The sequence below is a fragment of the Otolemur garnettii genome, unplaced genomic scaffold (assembly GCF_000181295.1).
Source record: "Otolemur garnettii isolate 467f Iridium unplaced genomic scaffold, OtoGar3 scaffold00197, whole genome shotgun sequence".
Classification (NCBI taxonomy): domain Eukaryota; kingdom Metazoa; phylum Chordata; class Mammalia; order Primates; family Galagidae; genus Otolemur; species Otolemur garnettii.
In genome coordinates, this window is record NW_003852592.1 from 241,806 (window position 1) to 262,326 (window position 20,521).

At 46.4% G+C, this 20,521-nt stretch overlaps 2 protein-coding genes across 2 annotated transcripts in view; one reads left to right on the forward strand and one right to left on the reverse strand.

Moving 5' to 3' along the window:
- The first annotated feature begins 11,904 nt into the window (after positions 1-11,904).
- DKK4 (dickkopf WNT signaling pathway inhibitor 4) lies at positions 11,905-14,904 on the forward strand. The gene is made up of 4 exons (XM_003801088.1): positions 11,905-12,006; positions 13,728-13,878; positions 14,339-14,491; positions 14,654-14,904. The coding sequence occupies exons 1-4, from the start codon at positions 11,905-11,907 to the stop codon at positions 14,902-14,904; spliced, it is 657 nt and encodes a 218-aa protein (XP_003801136.1).
- A 1,880-nt stretch (positions 14,905-16,784) lies between these two features.
- Positions 16,785-20,521, reverse strand: part of POLB (DNA polymerase beta) — a 24,207-nt gene continuing 20,470 nt past the window's right edge. The window contains exons 12-14 of the mRNA XM_003801070.3: positions 18,541-18,605; positions 17,860-17,999; positions 16,785-17,019 (exon numbers count right to left, since the gene is read on the reverse strand). Of these exons, the coding sequence (XP_003801118.1) occupies positions 16,925-17,019; positions 17,860-17,999; positions 18,541-18,605 (300 nt within the window). The 3' untranslated portion in view covers positions 16,785-16,924. The remainder of the gene's footprint in view (positions 17,020-17,859; positions 18,000-18,540; positions 18,606-20,521) is intronic.

Consider the following 20,521-nt stretch of genomic DNA (forward strand, 5'->3'; position numbering starts at 1 on the left):
CTTGAGCCCAGGAGTTGGAGGTTGCTGTGAGCTGTGATGCCAGAGCACTTTACCCAGGGGAAGAGTTTGAGGCTCTGTCTCAAAAAAAAAAAAAAAGAAAGAAAGAAAGAAACACCCTTACAGATTCTATTTTTCCCTCAGCCAGTGTAAGTTTTCTTTATTTAGTACTAAATTATCAAGTAGATATTCATAGTTCTTTCTAAACCATGTAACATCCAGCGCAAAACCCAGATTTTTCGTGTATATACATGAATATTAGAGCAGCAACTTCAGTGCACTTTGGCTCAGACCAGACCTTTGTTAGGCACTGCAGACCACTAAAGGCTGTAAAGAGCATTTTGGAGGCAAAGTGGCAGTGTTCCTCTCTTTCTTTTGGCAGTTTTGGCCAGGGCCAGGCTTAAACCCATCACCCCCGGTATACGGGGCCGGAGCCCTACTCCTTGAGCCACAGGTGCCACCAACGTTCCTCTCTTTCTCTTCTGTTATCCGAAGTTCTGTCTTCTGAAGGGAGAGGAGCAACACCTGTCCCAGGTAACCCAGAGACCTGCCCTCTCTCCCAACACCTGAAGCAGGAAGGCAATGAAAAATCATAGCTGCTCCAGGCAGGGATCTTCCTTTGCTTGCTGCCCCTGTAGGCCCGTCAAGTGAGCAGGGTCCAGATTAACATTTAAAGTCCCTGTCAAGACCCGACCTTCACCACCTCAGAACTACAGCCTGTTCTCACTCCCCCATCCACACAGCATCCAAACTCTTGAGAGGCGTAGAAAGGATTTTCCTAATCCAAATCCTGAGAACATGGCATTCTGCCCCTAAAAATTGCTAGAATCATAGAATTTTAGAGTAGGAAAGGGACTTTTGCCTCCTCTGAGAGACACTTGCTAAGTGCCTACCCGTGTACAAGGCGTGATGAGGGAGGAAACACCCCAAAGTGTTGGAGCCACGTGGGTCCAGAGGCCCATGGTGATGACGGGACAAGTTCCCACTACAGGTCACCTACTAAAGCCAAGATAGCCTGCTGGTCTGCCCATATTGCTGTTGGGAAGAAAAATTCCAGGTTAGCATAGTTTTACTCTCAGAAATAAAAAGAAAAAAAAACGACTGAAAACAGAAGCTTTATTGTAAAGATTTCGTAGCTCGATTACCCTAAGTGCATAAATATTATGAGATTCTGGCCCAGTGCAAGGGCTCATACCTGTAATCCTAGTACTCTGGGAGGCCGAGGCAGGTGGATCACCGGAGACCATGAGTGTGAGACCAGCTTGAGCAGAGCGAGACCCTTGTCTCTTCTAAAAAATTAGAAAACTAACTGTGTGGTAGGAGCCTGTAGTCCTAGCTATTCAGGAAGCTGAGACAAGAGAATCGCTTGAGCCCAAGAGTTTGAAGTTGCTGTGAGGTGTGACATCTGGGCACTCTACCCCATGGTGAATGAGACTCTGTCTGAAAAAAAATTATGAGATTCTGAAGCCAGCTGGGTTACTTAATTCTTTTTCTTTACAGAAAAGAAGCCCACTTGTATGTTATCAAGGACTCCGAAATTCAGATGAGACCTGAGGATCCCTTTGTCACTGAGCGACTGATGGCATCTTTGAAGAGGTAGAGAAGCCCAAGCAATGTCCCTGGGCCTTTTTTTTTTTTTTTTGGTCACCTTCAGTAGAGTGTTGTGGTGTCACAGCTCACAGCAACTTCAAACTCTTGGGCTTAAGCAATTCTCTTGCCTCAGCCTCCCAAGTAGCTGGGACTACAGGCACCTGCCACAACGCCCAGCTATTTTTAATTGCAGTTGTCGTTGTTTAGCTGGCCCAGGCTGGGTTCGAACCTGCCAGCCTCGGTGGTGTATGTGGCCAATGCCCTACCTACTGAGCTATGGGTGCCACCCATCCCTGGGCCTTCTGCAGGAGAGGAGCACAGGGACACAGCAGAGAAAGCCCCTAATGTGATGGGAGGGGACTGAATACTTCTCAGGGGAAATGACAACTCAGAATCCTCAGATGTACAGAATGATCAAAGGCTGATTTCACACACTGAAATGCCATGTTTAAGGACTCATCTCAAGAAGATAATCATGTATTTGTGCAAATATTTATCTTGAATAGCTTGAATGATTTAAAGTAGCAAAAAATTGACTGGGCAGGTAGCTCAGACCTGTAACCCTAGCATTGGGAGGCTGAAGCAGGTGGATTGCTTGAGTTTAGGAGTTCAAGATCAGCCTGAGCAAGAGCTCATAGAAAAAAACTAGCCCAGTGTGGCAGGCACCTGTAATCACAGCTACTTGGGAGGCTGAAGGAAGAAAATTGCTTGAGCCCTGGAGTTTGAGGTTGCTGTGAGCTATGATGACACTCTAACCAGGGTGACAGAGTGAGACTCTATCTCAAAAAAAAAAAGTAGCAAAAAATTAAAAATAATCTAAATAGTCAACATTTAAAGGATTCATTAAATAAACTATAATACACTCGTGTTCTGGGTTAAAGTCTAGCTATATGTGCTAATAATATTTGATGAACCTGCAGAATGGCTTAGTGAAAAAAAAAAAGGAAACAAAAGTATGTGTGTGCAGTGTAATCCCAGGTATTTTATGTGTACTTGTGTGTTGTAATTTCGCTTTGAGGACAAACAAAGAAATGATAATCGTCAGGCCAGATGTGGTGGTGGCACCTGTAGTCTCAGCTACTCAGGAGGCTGAGGCAGGAGGATCGCTCTGAGTCTAGGAGTTTGAGGCTGCAGGTGCTGTCTCTGCATCTGTGAATAGCCACTGCATTCTAGCCCGGGCAACACAGTGCTGAATCTGTGAATGTAGCAGCTACTCAGGAGGCTGAGGCAGGAGGATCGCTCTGAGTCTAGGAGTTTGAGGCTGCAGGTGCTATCTCTGCATCTGTAAATAGCCACTGCATTCTAGCCCGGGCAACACCGTGCTGTCTCTTAAAAGCAACACCAACAACACCCGTGTATACCTCTGATGGAGAGACAAGATTGGGTGGGAAAGGCATATGTGAGTGGAATAGACTAGTAATGACTAGTTCTGCATTTGGTGATAAATCGATTAATAAAAATAATACAGCATATTAAATAAACGAATGCTGTATATGTACCCGCATAGGAAAAAATGAGGAAATTTTTACCAAAATTTGATGGTGACTATTTTCTTCTTCACTCCCTTCTGTATTTTCCAAAATTTCTAAAATTTCAAAACATGTATTTTTTTTTTTATAATTACAAAACTTAGGCTGGCTTATACAGGGTGGGGAAGCACGTGAATTTATGAGAAGGAAGTGGGGCTCTGTGGGGAATTTCCACCAGAAACTGGGTAGTGATCTGTACCTGGACTTTACACTGGGCCTCCTGGGAGCTCATGTCACTCTCGACCACAGGGGGGAGCGAGGACACACGGTAACGCCAAAGCTGGGCCTGCGGGTGGCCAGCGCTGACTGAGCCAGGGCAGGACCTCCCGCTCGCCCTGCCCCGTCCCCAGAGCCTCACCCAAGACCCTCAGTAGGTTGTGAACACACCTTCGAGCTAGGTTCTACAGGGTGTCGGGAGCTTTCCACAGTCTAATTTGAATGTCAAAAGGGCAGTAAATGTTTATGAAGTTAGGACATTTTTGTGAGAAAACCAATTTTGTCCCTGTAGGCTGGATCACAGCCTGGCTGAACAGCCTACACGTCATCTAGTCTTGACCACTTCTAGTGACACATTAGAATCATTCAGGAAGCACAATTCTCTCCCCCACCGGTGTGTGGAATCTGAAACAGTGCCTGGCAGTGTTTGCAGGATTTCATTTTCTGGGGAATATACGCAGAACTGTGTTTCCGGCAACTGGCTGTTTGGGGATGGACTACGGCTGGTGAACTGTGCGGTGCCGGGCACAGGGAAGGATGAACTTGGAACGAGAAAGCTGAAGGTCAAGTCCTAGGTTGCCATTCCCTAGTCTGGCCTGGGGCAGAAGCTTGGCCCTTTGAGTCCCTGTGAGACTTCACCCCTAACACACATAGCCCCAGAAGTCAATGCCTGGCTGGCTGCACTGCCGCCCCCTTCAAGCTAGCTGTTTTTGGCCAAAGTCCTGTGAAGGCTTTGCCATACTGGGTTGAGGTAGTGATACCGGACAAGTGGCACCCCAGCCAGCTTAGCCAAGCGGGGCTGGAGGACCTGCCACCTCCGTCTTGGTGGTGTTGGTGGCGGCAGCCGGCAGAGGAACCAGCAGCCTGGAGCATAAGCAAGGGGGGGGCTTCCCTCCCCCAGCAGAGGCTCCAGTAGCCAAAGGAATTGAACACGTTGAGGGGGAAAACACTGGCACCGTGCTGTCTCCTCACGTGGACTTCTGGCGATTCCTCCAGTGCATCCCTGATTGGTCCGTTTTCAAAACCTACTCATGATTAGTCTGTTTTCAAGACCCGAAGCTTATTGGACAACTGCCCCTATATAAGCCAGAGACCCTGCGTGCAGGCCTGGCAGATCTCAGGAGAAAGAGCAAAAGAGCAAAGAGGTTTGGCTCTGTGACACTTATATCCTGCTCTATGAGATTTGTCTCTTTCTAAGAGCTGTAAACACTCACAAGGAGGTTTACCCCTTTATAAGAACTGTAAACACTTGCAAAGAGGTTTGCCCCTTTGTAAGAGCTGTAACACTCGGATTATAAAACCTATCTTACTGCTAATCCTACTCTACAAGGAGGTTTGGGCTTGTTTTAAGAGCTCTAACACTTATACCTATTGAATAAAACCTATCCTGTGGTCTGTTGCTTCATTCTTCAAACTGCTGAAACCAAGAGCCTGGAAATTCGGTATCAAAAATCTGGTATCAGTAGGAGCTTGGGACGGAGGAGCAGGTTACACTCCGAGAGTCAGTACACCAGCACCCAGGCGGGTGAAGTACAGAGGCCCACACTGACATGGAGGGCAGGGTTGCAGGGATTCTGATGGAGGGGACTGGAGGCACCCAGGAGACGCAAGGCCCCCCCAGTTTGTCCCCAGAACTCCTGCATACAGAGCTCATGGGTAGCCACTAATTCTAAAAAGTTTGCTTCTTCAGAATTGGGACTCTAAGTAAGGTTGACGTTTCCTAGAGCAATGGGGATCATTCCTGACTTCCAAGGGGAAGAATCAACCCGTTTGTTCTGCATCTTAGGTCCAGACTCAAAGATGGCAGAACTTCTTGTGTGGCTGGAAAAAGGCTCTCCCTTTTGGCTTGCTCCTTCCCTGGGGCCTGTGGACCACCTGGGAATGCCCATTCTCTGCTCCCCAAGGCCATATACCTTGGTGGCAGTGGAGCCCACACACCTGCCTAGCCTCCCTTAGCAGACACCACAGCTGGCCCTGGGCTGGGTCCTGGCCACACTTCTAATCACAGACCTACCCGGGTGAGCCCGCCACCGTATAAGGTGACAGAGGGGGCAAGCTACCAGCTCACCCTTCCTTCCTACCTGAAATGCCAGCAGCGCACCATTACAATGAGAGGACATTGGATTAAAAGGAAAAAAAGGATAAGTGGGGCCAATTATGGGGACACAGAGGGAAGAGGAAAAGAATGAAGAGAAATGAGGCAAAAGAGAGACTCAGAAGATAAGAAAGACTCAGATGATGGAAAAGAATATGGGAGATAAAGGTGTGAAAGGCAGATGATGAACTTCACGGAAAGAAGAACAGCTGAGGCTCCACTGGGTCTTAGCTTCCTAAACTGCAGTCAGCAAAGAGAATAAAGCCAGCCAGTTCCGTGCAGGTGCCTTGCTTTCCCTGCGGTGCTTTCTAGGAGAGAATCTCACAGAACCGTGAGCCACCAGAGGTCAGTCGTGAACTACCTTGTAACACAAATATAATTCAACGGGTCTGTTTTTATAAAAAATAGAAACCACCCGAGTTGTACACACGTGGTGCGGTGAGTATTACTGGCACACCTGAAGTATCGCAGCCTCAGAGTCAGCCACAGCTACGGGCATCCCCTCAGAGTCACCCAGTCCCCTTCTCAGCCATGGCTCCTGTGCGGGGCACATCAACAGCGGCCCCAGGATTTCCGGCTGACAGGCCCCGAGATGCAGTCTGCTCCTCCTTTCTCATTTCTTACCTTTTCACGGCAGCATATGCCATCTTCCCGCTTTCATGTGCCCCCGAGGATGTCAGCGACAGCGTGGCACAGAGTTAGAAGAGCGGGAGGGTGCCGGAAATGGGGGTGGAGTCAGGCATTTAGAACTTACAAAGCCACAAACAACAGCACCTGATGTTTTAAAAATGAAAGGGCAACCGAACCTGTCTGCTAGCGGGAAGTTTGGGAGAGCCAGGCGCTGCTCCCAGCCAGATGCCTTGTGTGGAGTTGGGGGGTCTCCGAGGCTTTTGTTGCTGGAATGTGGAGGCCCCTTGTGCCGCCTTGGCACACAGCTCCAAAGGTGTTCCCAGAAGACAGTCTGAGTGGCACCTCCTGGGGGCAAACACCATGGGGCTGCAGAGACCTGGTCTGTAAGAGGTTCTCAAGATCGGGAGGCACCAAGGCAGAGAGTGACCTCACCTGTCCAAGGCCACACCCTCAGTGACAGTGGTGGGACCACTCCAGGGTAGCAGCCCATGGATCTCTGCTGCCGGCTGTCACACAGTCTGTTCCTTGGCACTATGGATGAGTGGTGTTACCCTCCCACCTCGGGGAACCACAAAAGGCAGCGTTTCTGTCACCTCCATGATTGAGTCCTGCAATCTGTCTGCTCCCGTCAGCCTGCCCCTTCTCACCTTTATCTCACTGAACATTTCCTGTGAGAGTCTGCCAAAGCCCTGCTTTGTTGCACTCGCTTTGATTTTCTTTTAAGAAAAGCAAAATTTATGGAAATCAAACTGGTTTTGACCCAGGAGCCATAGCAAAAGTTTCCATTCCTCAGTGAACATAAATCACCGGTGCTGTCACCACCTTTAACTGACACTGCAGCAGCGGAGATGCTGGGGGACACAGGCGTCAGCTCTGAGACACAGCCTGAGGTTGTTACCCCAGTCGGAGCCAATCACAGGGTGGCATCAGACCCACAGTGCTGAAACTGGGGTGCTTGGAGCCCTCTCTAGGGGAAGTTTCACTCCCCTATGCCCAGTCAGTGCTGCTGGATCCTAGCGCTGCCCACGACAGAGCAAAGAGGATCAGCCTGAGGTTTTCAGTTAACCCATAATCCTTGCCAGGGGCGTCAAAGTGGCAACCTCTCGGCCCAAACTGTGCTGTGGGCTTCCTTTGTTCTGTGGCTAAAGGAGCACCTCCTGGTGTCTCTTCAAAAGAGCCACAGCCCAGGGTGCTGCCTGGGGGTGCTCCTTACGTGGTGAGTGCTGTCAGCTTCAATGACCCGTCCCCAGAGCAGAGCAAGTGCCTCCTGGGCAGGGTCCCTTTTAAAGCCTGCTTCTCCTGGCTGACTCCTCCCTGTCATCCTCCTGCCTCGTCCCTGTCATCCCTAATCCCCATATGACTGAGGTGCTGGCTCACAGTGGCTGCCGTGGTCCCAGGGCACTGCACCTCTAGGCATCCTTGCTGCAGATGGCAGTGGTTATTAATGGGTGAGCAGTCTTTGCAGAGTTAAAAATATAGTGAAAGTCATTTTCTTTCTTTTATTTTTTTAATTTTTTTTATTTTGCAGTTTTGGCCAGGGCAGGGCTTGAACCCACCACCTCTGGTATATGGGGCTGGCCCCATACTCCTTGAGCCACAGGCGCTGCCCCCCCCTTTTTTATGAGACAGAGTCTAGTCTCATTTTGTCGTCCTCAGTAGAGTGCCCTAGCATCACAGCTCACAGCAACCTCAAACTCTTTTTTTTTTTTTTTTTTTTTTTGCAGTTTTTGGTCAGCGCTGGGTTTGAACCGGCCACCTCTGGCATATGGGGCTGGCACCCTACTCTGTTGAGCCACAGGAGCCGCCCCAACCTCAAACTCTTGAGCTCAAGCTATTCTCTTGCCTCGGCTTCCCAAGTGGCTGGGATTAGATTATAGGCTTCTGCCACAATGTCCGTCTATTTTTTAGATACAGGGTCTCACTTTTGCTCAGGCTGGTCTCGAACTCTTGAGCTCAGGCAATCCACCTACCTCAGCCTCCCAGAGTGGTAGGATTATAGGCTTATAAATGTCATAACACAATAATTAAGAAAGTGAAGGCTATGTTAACCAGTTTGTTGTGTTTTAAATTGTATATAAGTCCAGCACATTGTACCCCATAAAAGCATTAATGTACATAGCTAAGATTTAATAAAAAGAATACCACTAAAAAAAAAAAAAGAAGAAAGAAAGTCATTTTCTAGGGAATATTTATTTCACTTACCTTCTTTCCTCAAAATTTACTCTTACTTTTTTAGAGACAGAAATCACAATCTTGGGGGCACTGCACCTCCCTGCATCCTTGCTGCAGAATGCTGGAGTTCTCATTGCAAACAAGGTTCGGGGAGGTTTTTCTCTGAGGTTTTCTATCTAACAAATATGCATCCAGAGCCTGTGGCAGGGCCATGTGATATGCAAGGCCCTGAAGTCGGTCAAATGATGGGAGGTTCTGGCCTGGAAAATGGAGGCGAGACGTGTGTTCAGCATCTTCTTAGCGCCAGTTACTCTGCCAGGCCCTACACATACGTTCACACGCTGAACCCTCAACTAACTGCCCTTATTGGGTAGGTAATGCCGGTTTCACAGTGGACAGACGACAGCGCAGCCTAGGAAGGTGAACTACCTCATCCAAGGTCAGAGTTGCTACAAATCCATTTATTAGTGCATCAGTCCAGCACACAGATCCCTGAAAGCACTTTATATGTGCCCGGCACACAGAACATGACCATGTGAAGGAGAAGTATCTACAGTCCTGCCCTCACCACGCTTAGGATTTAGTTGTAAAGATGAATAAGCAGACGATTGCAGTGGAAGTGTTTTTTTGTTTGTTTGTTTTTTGAGACAGGGCCTTGCTGTGTTGCCCATGCTGGAGTACAGAGGTATAATCATAGCTTATTGCAGCCCCAATAACTCCTTGACTCAAGCGATCCTCCCACCTACCGAGGAGCTGAGACTACAGAAACCCACGATGGCACCAGCTAATTTAAAAAAATTTTTTTTTAGAGATGGGGTCTTGCTATGTTGCCCAGGCTGGTCACCAAGCAGTAGAGTTTTGTAAGTGTTATGACAGGCCGATGAATGCACAGGGGGTAAGGACCGGAGGGGAGGTCGGCTTGGTGGTCAAGTGGGGTGGGAGCTGATCCAAGAGCTCACACTCTTTCAGTGGAGAGAGAGAACAAGAAAGAAAGAGGGAGAGAGAGACAGACACAATGAGAAGAGTCACTCTTCAGTGCTGGCCTTTCCCTCTTTGTCACCCTCCGCTGTCTGGTGGCCATGCCCGCTCCTCTCCCCTGTCTCTGCGAGGCAAAATGGAGAGCATGGTTCATGGGAGATATGGTGGTTATGTTTATAACTCCACATCAGACCTCCAGCTTTTCTCAAGGAAAACTCTTATCCTGCCACCACAACCAGCTTTCTGCCCTGAATTCCCTGTCTTTAAGGCCCTCGCCATCCTCCCGAATCAGAGAGGTGGCAAGAATCCTCCACTCACACCTGCATCCAGCGATGCAGATTCAACTTGAGAATCCCATCCTTCCCTTGCTTCTCATTCTCCCTGCCTTAGACGGGACCTCTTCATCCTCCTTGGGGCCAGGACAACTGAGTCCCAAATGATCTCCAGCATCCCCTCTCTCCCACTCCACACTGCCATCAGCACTGTCTTCCTGAAAAGCAAATTAGATGACGCCATTTCCAATAACTTTTTATTGTGTGGAGAGTAAAACTGAACTTTCTTCCATGGTATATATGGTTCTTCAGTCTAGTTTCATCTTGTCCTTCCACTGTCTGCCCCAGCCACATCGAACCCCTTACTACACTGAATGCACCTCCCTGCTCTTACACACACTTCACCCTCTGAGCCTGGGGTGAGAACATCACCTGCTTCTCAACCTGGGAAACTCCTATGCAATCCACAAAACCCCACTCAAATATTATCCTTTCTGTAAATGAATTCTTTTGTTTCTCTAGCAGGTCTAAACCATGCCCTCCTCTGTTTTTATACTTTGTAAGTCCTCCAGCCCTGTATTTTAACTTTTTTTTTGCCAAGGGCTGGGTTTGAACCCGCCACCTCTGGTATATGGGGCCAGCGCCCTACCCCTTTGAGCCACAGGTGCCGCCCTGCATTTTAACTTTTCAGTGCTTGCCATAATATATAGAAATCATCCTAACATACAAATCTCCTGTCTGCACTCTCGATCCTTAACTTTTCAGTGCTTGCCATAATATATAGAAATCATCCTAACATACAAATCTCCTGTCTGCACTCTCGATCCTCCGAGTATTATATTTCTGTCTAGCACCTAACCACCGGTTCTGCTCAATGACTGTTTACGTTGTGTGTCAGGATTTCCCACCAGTTCTTTTGTCTGTGTATTTTGCCAGAGGCCTTGGGACCCTGAAATCTGCTCTATAGTTAAGCAACAGGAAGCAGAGAAACCCAACAGAGATGGAACCCTGGGGCTCTCTCCTTTATCCCTGGTCATAATTGTCCAACTTCAAAATACATTCTCTAACACCCTTAGTCATCAGGCTTATCATACTATCAAAGGGTGTTTGATGTTTCCAGTTTAAGTGATAAAAAAATAGCACTTGAGGAAGAAGCAGCTCCCAGTATAGGGTATGAGGAGCAATCCAGCCACAGCCACCCAGGAGGACAGCCGCCGTATACTGGAGGGACTCGGATCACCCGGTCCACTGCTGAGTGGCACCGTGCACAACTCAACGGCAAGAATATTCTCGTTGCACAGAATATTCAGATTTAGGCTGGGTGCGGTGGCTCACACCTGTAATCCCAGCAGTCTGAGAGGCAAGACAGGTGGATTGCTTGAGCTCAGGAGACCAGCCTGAGCAAGAATGAGACCCTGTCTTTACTGAAAAAACAAACAAAAAAAAAACAAAACACACACACACACACATATTAGCTGGCATCTGGGGCCAGCGCCCTACTCACTGAGCCACAGCCCTTGCCCCAAATGGGCGTCTATAATTGTCCCCCATCATCAAAACAAAAAGAGATTGTTATAAATCCCATTATTTTCCTAATGAAATAACCCGAACTTCAAACAACTCCTTTTTCGTTTAAAGAAAGAGTAATTTCCCAAATGACATTGAGTCAGAACAGGAGCTATGATGTTCGGAGCTTTCAACTACGGGACTTTTGTCAGCTAGAGACTTAGGGACCTGTTCTGCTTAAGTCAATTTAACAAATTAAATATGCTCTCCCTACCTATCCCCACTATCTGAAGCACTGTTTAACACTTCTCAGGATATTTTATAACTCATTAGTTTTTGGCATTCTCCACGGCATATGGCCAAAATGATTCATTCTTTCTTTGAGCACAATTAGCTGTGAAAACAGATCTTAGGACCGATCCCCCCCCCCCTCCCAAGGATTACTGAAGGTAGGAAGTGCAGGTGATTATCGGGTTTGCCTTTGATACAGACATCCTGCTCTGCCTCTGGCCCTTTGAACTGACTTTGATATGCAATAATTAAGAGGGATTCCACCCTGGAGGAGAAGCCGCAGTGGCCCTGCCCCTTCTCTCCTTCTATTGAGCCCTTGTTTTGAACTATTGATCAAACAGATTTGCAGGGATTTGTTGAAGCCTGTGTGGGGTAAGGAGGAAGGAAAGGGGGAGGGGAGAGCCAGCCGAGGGGGCGCATCTGGCTATAAGTGGTTTCAGAGGAAAGCTGCTGGTCAGAACTGATTCTGCCCACCTCTCACAGCTTACTCAGACGAGGATTTGTTTCTCTTTCAGAAAAAGCCAGTTACAAACGCTGTGGCCTGTGTGGCGGGGGCTGTGCTTTGGGCTTAGAGCAGCCCCACATCAGGAACACAGCGCCCTGAGACCCTCGGCCTGGAGATTGAAGGATGGTGGTGGTGGTCCTGCTGGGGCTCAGCTGGTTCTGCTCTCCCCTGGGTGCCCTGGTCCTAGACTTCAACGGCATCAGGAGCTCTGCTGTTGCTCGCAAGGTGAGGCTGCCCGGAGGGGACTGGGGACCAACGACCGCTGATGGGAGCTGCATTCAGAGTTAAGGAGGTCATTCAAATTAATGCGTGAGATATCTTATCCAGCAGGGAATTGATTTAGGAATTGGGAAGGCATTCTGCCTTAGCATTAGCATATGAAATAGTCGCAGTGGTTTTTCAGGTCATTTAGCTATAAATTCACCTATGATGTTTAGAAGGTTCTACCAAGAGCCAGGCGTTGTATAGTAGTAGCTAGCTCATTCTATCTTCTTTACAAGATTAGGTGGCACCCCTCCTAATTCCAGATGAGGAAAACAAGACTCAGAGATGCCGAGAACTGAACCAAGGCCACACAGCCAGTAAACACGGGTGTTTCACACTGTCTCACTTCACAGAACTGTTTTAAGGATCATTTTATCGACTTGTGTGTTACTACATATGCAGGGTGTTAAATTGCTTATGGATGCCCTGTGTTACATATTATATATGCCATGAGTAATATGTGTGTGTATGTGTGTGTGTGTGTCTGCAAAAGCATCAACTGTATATGAGAAAAATTGATCTTTGGTATCTTTTTCTCTGTGTGAACAAGGCATGATTAAAACTCAAAGGACAGGCTCGGTGCCTGTAGCACAGTGGTTATGGCGCCAGCCACATATACCGAAGTTGAACTCAGACCGGGCCAGCTAAACCACAATGACAACTGCAACTAAAAAATAGCCAGGCATTGTGGTGGGCGCCTGTAGTCCCGATACTTGGAAGGCTAAGACAGGAGAATTGCTTAAGCCCAAGAGTTTGAGGTTGCTGTGAGCTGTGATGCCACAGCACTCTACTGAGGGTGACATATTGAGACTCTGTCTCAAACAAACAAACAAACAATACCCATCAACTCAAAGGATAGCCCTCACTTTACCACAGTGCAATATGTCAGTGTAAGGAAAGTACACTTGTGCCTCATGAATATATACAAATAAAAAGTCCATAAATAAAAATCCAAGGACAGATCACTTGGGAAGGGCTCCTTAAGCTAAAGGGAGGCAGTGGTTGATGGGATTCACTACCTAGAAATCAAGTAGAAATGCCACAGACGTCGTGTTATATCTAATTAAACTGCCACACAGCTTCTAGAGTTCACGTATGCTAAAACTCTCATGATCATCTGCAAGACACACTTATAAAAACATTTATTTCCCATTTTCACAGAGTGCGAGAAAATTGAATGCGGAGTTAAAAGTAAGACAATTTTTTTTTTTTTTTTTTTGAGACAGAGCCTCAAGCTGTCCCCCTGGGTAGAGTGCCGTGGCATTACAGCTCACAGCAACCTCCAACTCCTGGGCTCAAGCGAGTCTCCTGCCTCCGCCTCCCAAGTAGCTGGGACCACAGGCGCCCGCCACAACGCCCAGCTATTTTTTGGTTGCAGCCATCATTGTTGTTTTGGCGGGTCCGGGCTGGGGATTCGAACCCGCCACCTTAGGTGTACGTGGCTGGCGCCTTAGCCGGTTGAGCTATAGGCGCCGAGCCAAGTAAGACAATTTTTCAAACACAAACAACCTTTGCAGCAGCTAGGTGATGTGGCGTGAAACCCGTTACATTGAAAAATTATGGTGCTGCCTAGAGTTTGTCAAAGTGCCTCTCCATTGGGCTTCTTCCACCTCCCACCCGGCATGAAAAGTTACCTCACGTCTTGTGGGATTCCCTAGCCTCTGACGAGTTCTCCTTCATAGGGGTCACAGTGCTTATCTGACAAAGACTGCAGTCCTGGAAAATTCTGCCTCGAACGCCAAGAAGAGAAGCCGTCGTGTGCCGCCTGTCGTGGGTTCCGGAGGAGGTGCCAGCGAGATGCTATGTGCTGCCCGGGAGCGCTCTGTGTGAATGGTGAGTGGCCTGAGCCCTTGCAAGGCTGCTTTGCTGCAACCAGCAGTGGTTTTTAAACCGAAGGCGGCGCCTGCGTTTCACAGACTGGAATATTCCAAGAGAGGTGCTCTCTCTCTAACAGCTTCCAGCATGCGTGCTGAAGCAAATTTATGCAGCTGCTTTTTCTTTATGAAGCTAATTATTTCCAGGCTATAACTCTTGGAGATAATGATCTTACAGGAAAGATTCAAGTTGGAATCGTTCAAATTCTTCTGTTTCCACTTGGATTCCATTAATTCCTTAACTACTGTCCTTGCTATATGTGAGCATGTTGATATTTAGTGCACGTCCCAGAAATCCAGAAAGTGATATATGTAAGCTGAAGGCAAAGGTGCTGCCAAATTAAATAACAGCGATAATCAGTGTGTCCGTGGGTCCAGTCCTTAATTAATTACTCTAGTTACATCTGGTTGTGCTTCAGATGTCTGTACCAAGATGGACGGTGCAAGCTCAGGCTTGGAGAGGGAGACTGAGGACCACGATGGCACCCACACCCAAGGAACAACTGACCACCCAATTCAGGAAAACAAACCCAGGAGGAAGCCCAACATTGAGAAATCCCAAGGAAGTAAGGGTAAGAGCTGCCTTCTGAATGCATGAGGCCCGGCTCTGTAAGGCCTGCATGCTGGGCGGTCACGGCCTGTAACAGGGAGGTTCGCAGCCCTCGTCTCAGCGGCAGCCCCCCATGCCCCACTTCTCCCATCTTTCACTAAAGCCCATCTTAACCTTCTTACAGGTGAAGAGGGAGAGAGCTGTCTCAGAACTTTCGACTGTGGCCCTGGGCTGTGCTGTGCTCGTCATTTTTGGACTAAAATCTGTAAGCCAGTCCTCTTGGAGGGACAAGTCTGCTCCAGGAGAGGCCACAAAGACAATACCCAGGCTCCAGAAATCTTCCAGCGCTGTGACTGTGGCCCCGGCCTGCTCTGTCGGAGCCAAGTGCCTGGTAACAGACAACGTGCTCAGTTAAGAGTGTGCCAAAAACTGTAATAGGCTAAATATTTTGGAATAAAGAATCCTCATGGTATTAAAGGAGAATCCAACATTAATTTTAAAATACTTCCATACAGGTGCCTCTTAAAATCAAATCTTGGAGCAACAGAAATAGACCACAACTAGAGACTTGTAAGATGCTGCCTTATGAACGGAAACTTGCTTTGGCTTTTTGTCCATTTTTCCACAAAACTGATGCATTATGATTCTATTACAAAAAAAAATTAATTCTGATCTAGTGACATAATTAGTGGAAATAAATCTTTTTTAAAAATTGAAGTTGTATATATTTAAAGTATACACGCAGTGAACTGATGAAAATCTCCACCTCCAAATAAATCTTTAATTTCTGGTAAAGGGCTGGCTGGTACTGCCCTTTGTAAAGAGAAAAAGTAATGGTATCTTTAGTTAAAAGCAAATTAATTCTTATATTTTTCCAGGGAAGGTTATCATAGCAAGTGCTATATTTTCCCTTAAATATCCTGTTTTATTTCCCTTCATTTCTTAGAAGGGAAATAACATTTCACTGTAAAATAATTTGGCTAACAAAGAAGATTCAAAAGATAGTATCTTATGTTCATGTAGTCACAAGGCATTTGCACATACTTTGTGTTTCTGAGACAGTCTCACTGTGTCGCCCCGGGTAGAGTGCTGTAGTGTCATAGCTCACAGCAACCTCAAACTCTTGGGCTTAAGCGATTCTCTTGCCTCAGCCTCCCAAGTAGCTGGGACTACAGACGCCTACCACAACGCCCAGCTATTTTTTTGTTGTAGTTGTCACTGTTGTTTGGCAGGCCTGGGCTGGGTTTGAACCTGCTGGCTCAGTGTATGTGGCTGGTGCCCTCGCTGCTGAGCTAACGGGCTCCAAGCCCATACTTTGTTTTCAATAGCTTATGTGCCATTTGATAACTTTTTACACTTTATATTTATTTATTTTTATAGTCTTTCAAGGAATATTTTTACTTTTATATTTTGGCCATTTTTACCTTGAGTTAGCTTGGAGGAAAACTCAGGCAAAAAAATTAAATTTTTGTTTGACATTCAAATAAAAGACCATATTTTACACGTTACAGTAGGTGCTGTAGGACAGCTCTTTCTTGGAGACAGAGCCTCAAGCTGTTGCCCTGGGTAGAGTGCCACGGCATCACAGCTCACAGCAACCTCCACTCCTGGGCTTAGGACAACTCTTTCTAATGGGAGTATAACCAAATTTTTTTATTTTTTATTTTTTTGAGTATAACCAAATTCTATAGATTTCAGTTAAGCATATATCTGTTCTTCTATTTGCTATAAATATATGTTACAAAATCAAACAGGACCCATCAAAAAAATTAAATTTCTCAGCTCGGCACCTGTACTCAGTGGTTAGGGCGCCGGCCACATACACCAGAGCTGGCGGGTTAGAACTGGCTTGGGCCTGCTAAACAATGACAACTACAACAATAACAACAACAAAAATAGACAGGCGTTGTGGCAAGTGCCTGCAGTCCCAGCTACTTGGGAGGCTAAGGTAAGAGAATTGCTAAAGCTCAAGAGTTTGAGGTTGCTGTGAGCTGTGACACCACAGCACTCTACTGAGAATGACATAGTGAGACTCCGTCTCAAAAAAAAAAAAAGAAAAGAATTAAATTTCTGAAGGTCTCTAGTATCATGTTGCAGAGGATATACCTTAACTGACTAATTTATAATCAGTAAACAGGGAAAGTTAGGAGGGTGAAGTGGTTTACAGCACAGAGCAGAATAAAGTTTCCCACTGTAGATCTACCATCCTCTCCTCTCTCTGTTCTCTCTACTAACCCACAGCAAAGTGTGATCATGAATGCAATATTTAATTTGAAACTGAACATATATGATAAGAAAATAAGAGTATCATCCAGTAACACAGTACAAGAGGCTTTATTGACTACAGCGAAAGCATGAAGAAGAAACAATCATTTAAAAACACCAAAGACCCTTACATAGCAAAGGTTAAGAAATAAATTAAGATTTCTAGTGGGCAGTGTGGGAGGCGGCAGCCTCATTCGCTTCGATCCTTGGGCTCTCGGTACTTCCACTGGATGTACTCAAAGATATCTCTCTCGCTGTCCACAGGCAGGGGCTCTCCAGCAACTCCTGTAAGTGCAGAGAGAAAAGAAACTTGTTTTAAGAACTAGTCTGGCATTTAGAGTTCGGGATTGAGAGTTGAGTGGGACTCACTTGCAGAAGAAAATAGCAGCCAAGTCACCTCCACTCTCACGTGAGCTCGGGCTCGAGCTCTGTCACACGCGCTACCAGTGCTGCAAAAGGAACCTGGGCGTCCCAGCCAGGGACACTAAAGGGGCCTGAATTTATGGTTTTCCTTTCTATTGGATCTCTGTTATAGCCACGATGTATTACATAAAATACTCTAGTTAGTTCCTTCACAGCTCAAAATGCAGTGCTTGGACCAGCAGCACTGGCATTACCTGAAGGCTTACTAGAAGAAATGCAGAAATCTCGAGCCCTCGGAATTGGAATCTGAATTTAATGAGGTCCCCTAGGTGTTCAGCACACACACCAAAACGTGAGCAGCACTGACCCTTCCACCAGGACGGAAGCCTGATTTTATACTTTTAGGGAAAAATGACAAACCCGCAGAATATGTTGTGATCCACGAAACACAGATAAACAATCTTTACTGTTTATACTTAAAACACATGCAGCCAAAGCTGTGCAGTTTTGCGTGGCACTAACAGCTATGATACCTGATTTCTTCAGAAGTCTCAGAGATACATTTCTAAAAAACCTTTAATGGCCTTTAGCTGTGGGCCTGGGATCCCTCATAGAGTAAAGCCCTTCTTGTTGCCTGGGGGACTAACAACAAAGAAACTGCTGCACTAACAGGCACAGTGACTAGACAGCTTAGGAAGGAAACGTGCTAAGCCAGATGTCTCTGACAGTAACTTTCCCTCCAGAGCAGCCGTGAGTACTCACCAGTGACCCCCAGAGGACGGATGGTGTATTCGTTGATGGTGAAGCCCTTTTCTAGGGCGTGAGCTCGCATATTCTTATTGAAAATATCACTTCCAGTAAAATAGAGAACACCACAGTAATACTGATCTTTGGGTATCAACCTAAAAAAACCAACAGTAAATGTTTGCTACACATTACAAATTTAGCAAATATAGGACTCCTAAAATCAACAAAATACTGAAAATAAGTCTATGGGCCTGACAGGCTGGAGAGGAGGCTGACGCCAGGGAAGCCAGTCACTGTGTCGTCACCCAGCCGGGATTCAGTCTGGCTTCAGTGAACTCTGCCCCACAAGAGGTGTGGAGAAACTAAGAGTGTGATCATGCATCACCACTGACTCTCCCCAGGAGAGAAGCCGCTTCTGAGCTGTGGAAGGCTGCTTCATGACCAGATGCACATCCAGGCAAGGTAAATTAGCAGCTGGAGATAATCGTATTCTTTACACATTTTCAAGGTAATTGTATTTTATATTGTATTTTATATTGTATTTATTTTGTATTTGTATTGTATTTTATAAGAACACATGGCCCTTCAGAATAAAAGGGGTTCTAGACATTAATGCCACATGCAAGATCCACCCAGGAAGGGGAGAGAAGGGACAGGACAGGACATTGGTGGGCCGGCAATGAGTCTGAACAATACCTGATGTCGATCCTCCTGTGCGGATACTCTCTCTCATCACTGTTCCTGGGAAGCTGGCAAACACCCTAAAATGGAGATTTTAAAGAATGTTTAAACATGGTTTTAAATTTAAGTCTTAATTTTAATAAAATGTTAAACATGAGGCTATTTTTTTTTAATTTCAGAGTGACTCTGTCTCAACAAAAAAGTATCAAAAGCCACATTCTAAGAGGCTTTTAGGTCTAAACGGTAGCCGACTTCATGCATGTGTCATCCCTAAAAGCCATACTTTCTCACTCAGCAAAACAGAAAGATTAAAATCATTTAAGATAGATATTTTCTTTAGTTGTTCCTATGGATTCACCTTCAAAATATAAAACCTATCTTCTTAGGCATGAACAAGCTCCAGCCTCCACCTTCAGGTGGATCAGAAATGCCTTCCGCCTGGAATTAGCAGGTGCATTAGCTTGCGGATACGGTGTCTGGGCGCCACAGCAGCCGTCTCCCCACTTGCCACTGCGGTAATAGGATTTCAGCTAATGGCTTTGTTCCTTTCCCCAAGGCTCACTTTATTTCTTGCACTTTTTCTGGAGTGCTAATGTGAAAGAATTTCTCTGTATTACTGTGAATTCTTTATGAGACTGAGTGGATTAGTTTTGTTTGGCATTCTGGCTCGGCAGCTTCATGCTGGGTGTCTGAGATCAAACCTCTCTCATTTCCCCAGAGTAGCCACGGTATCTTCTATTGTTCCTTAAATTCGTACTGTAGGTATTTCACAGAAAATCACCCAAGGCCAAACATACACAAAATACTAAAATTTAAATGGCACTCATCATATATACAAGTAATAATTAAAAGCAGATGAAGCTGGTTTTTCTTCTAAATGTTATTGTACTCACAGGAAGAACAGCTCAATTAGCTAAAGCCCGTGATTTTTAAAGGTCCCTGGAATAACCCTGGCTTCCCTAAGTTTTGATTACTATTAGCTTAAAGGAATTCCTGTTTTGAAGATAACTTAAAAAACACATGGATAGGCATACCTTTAACACTGGTCAGTGGTTATAGCAACAAGAGGCTTTGAAATCATATGGATATGGAATAAGAATGGTTTATTCTACTTTTTTTTTTTTTTTTTTTTGCAGTTTTTGGCCGGGGCTGGGTTTGAACCTGCCACCTCCGGCATATGGGGCCGGCGCCCTATTCCTTTGAGCCACAGGTGCTGCCCTATTCTACTTTTTAATTGCAGCCAGTTTCCTCCCAGAACCTTAGAGATCTTAGCTGTCTCTGCTAATGTTCACTCACTCATGCTGCCTCCCACCTGGTCCTCCCTTCTCAGATATCTGCTTGGCTGATTCCTTCAACTTAGGTCTTTCCCTAGGTTGCGTTTTCTCAGGGAGGCTGCCCCTGCCACCCTACTCCCTGCTACATTCCCACCCACACTCCCACACACCACGCTTCCCCTGTTTGAACAGCACCCACCGTCTCAGCCTAACACACCACATAATTACGTCAGTCCCTTCTCACAGCACTCACGTCAGTTCTACTGAGCTGACACGACCCAGGCTCCTGGGGCAGCACCTGAATGCTGAATACACCTTCCCGAACTATGGGTGCTCACTCTCCACCCCGTCCCCCTTCACACCACCACCCTCTCCTGCTTTCTGTCCCCTCTTTCATTCCCCAGCTGACCCTTACCAGGCCACTTTCCTTTCTGACCTATTTCCAAACAAATGGTCCACAGGTTTGGGCGGCACTCTCTGTATAAGCCTTGCAAGAATCAAGATCTCTGAAGTTGTACTAACTCTTGTTTGCACATCAAATATCAGCACAAACTCTTCAATGTTCCCAAGTATATTGAATTTGACCTGAATAAAAGTCCTCTGACATAGGGCAAACATCATTTTATGGATAAGAAAATTAAGGCCTTGGCTCGGCGCCTATAGCTCAACCGGCTAAGGCGCCAGCCACGTACACCTAAGGTGGCGGGTTCGAATCCCCAGCC

Coding starts and splice junctions, on each gene's coding strand:
- DKK4 (XM_003801088.1), top strand. CDS start 11,905: ATGGTGGTGGTGGTCCTGCTGGGGCTCAGCTGGTTCTGCTCTCCCCTG. Junction 12,007..13,727: donor GCTCTGCTGTTGCTCGCAAG/GTGAGGCTGCCC, acceptor TCTCCTTCATAG/GGGTCACAGTGCTTATCTGA. Junction 13,879..14,338: donor GGGAGCGCTCTGTGTGAATG/GTGAGTGGCCTG, acceptor GTTGTGCTTCAG/ATGTCTGTACCAAGATGGAC.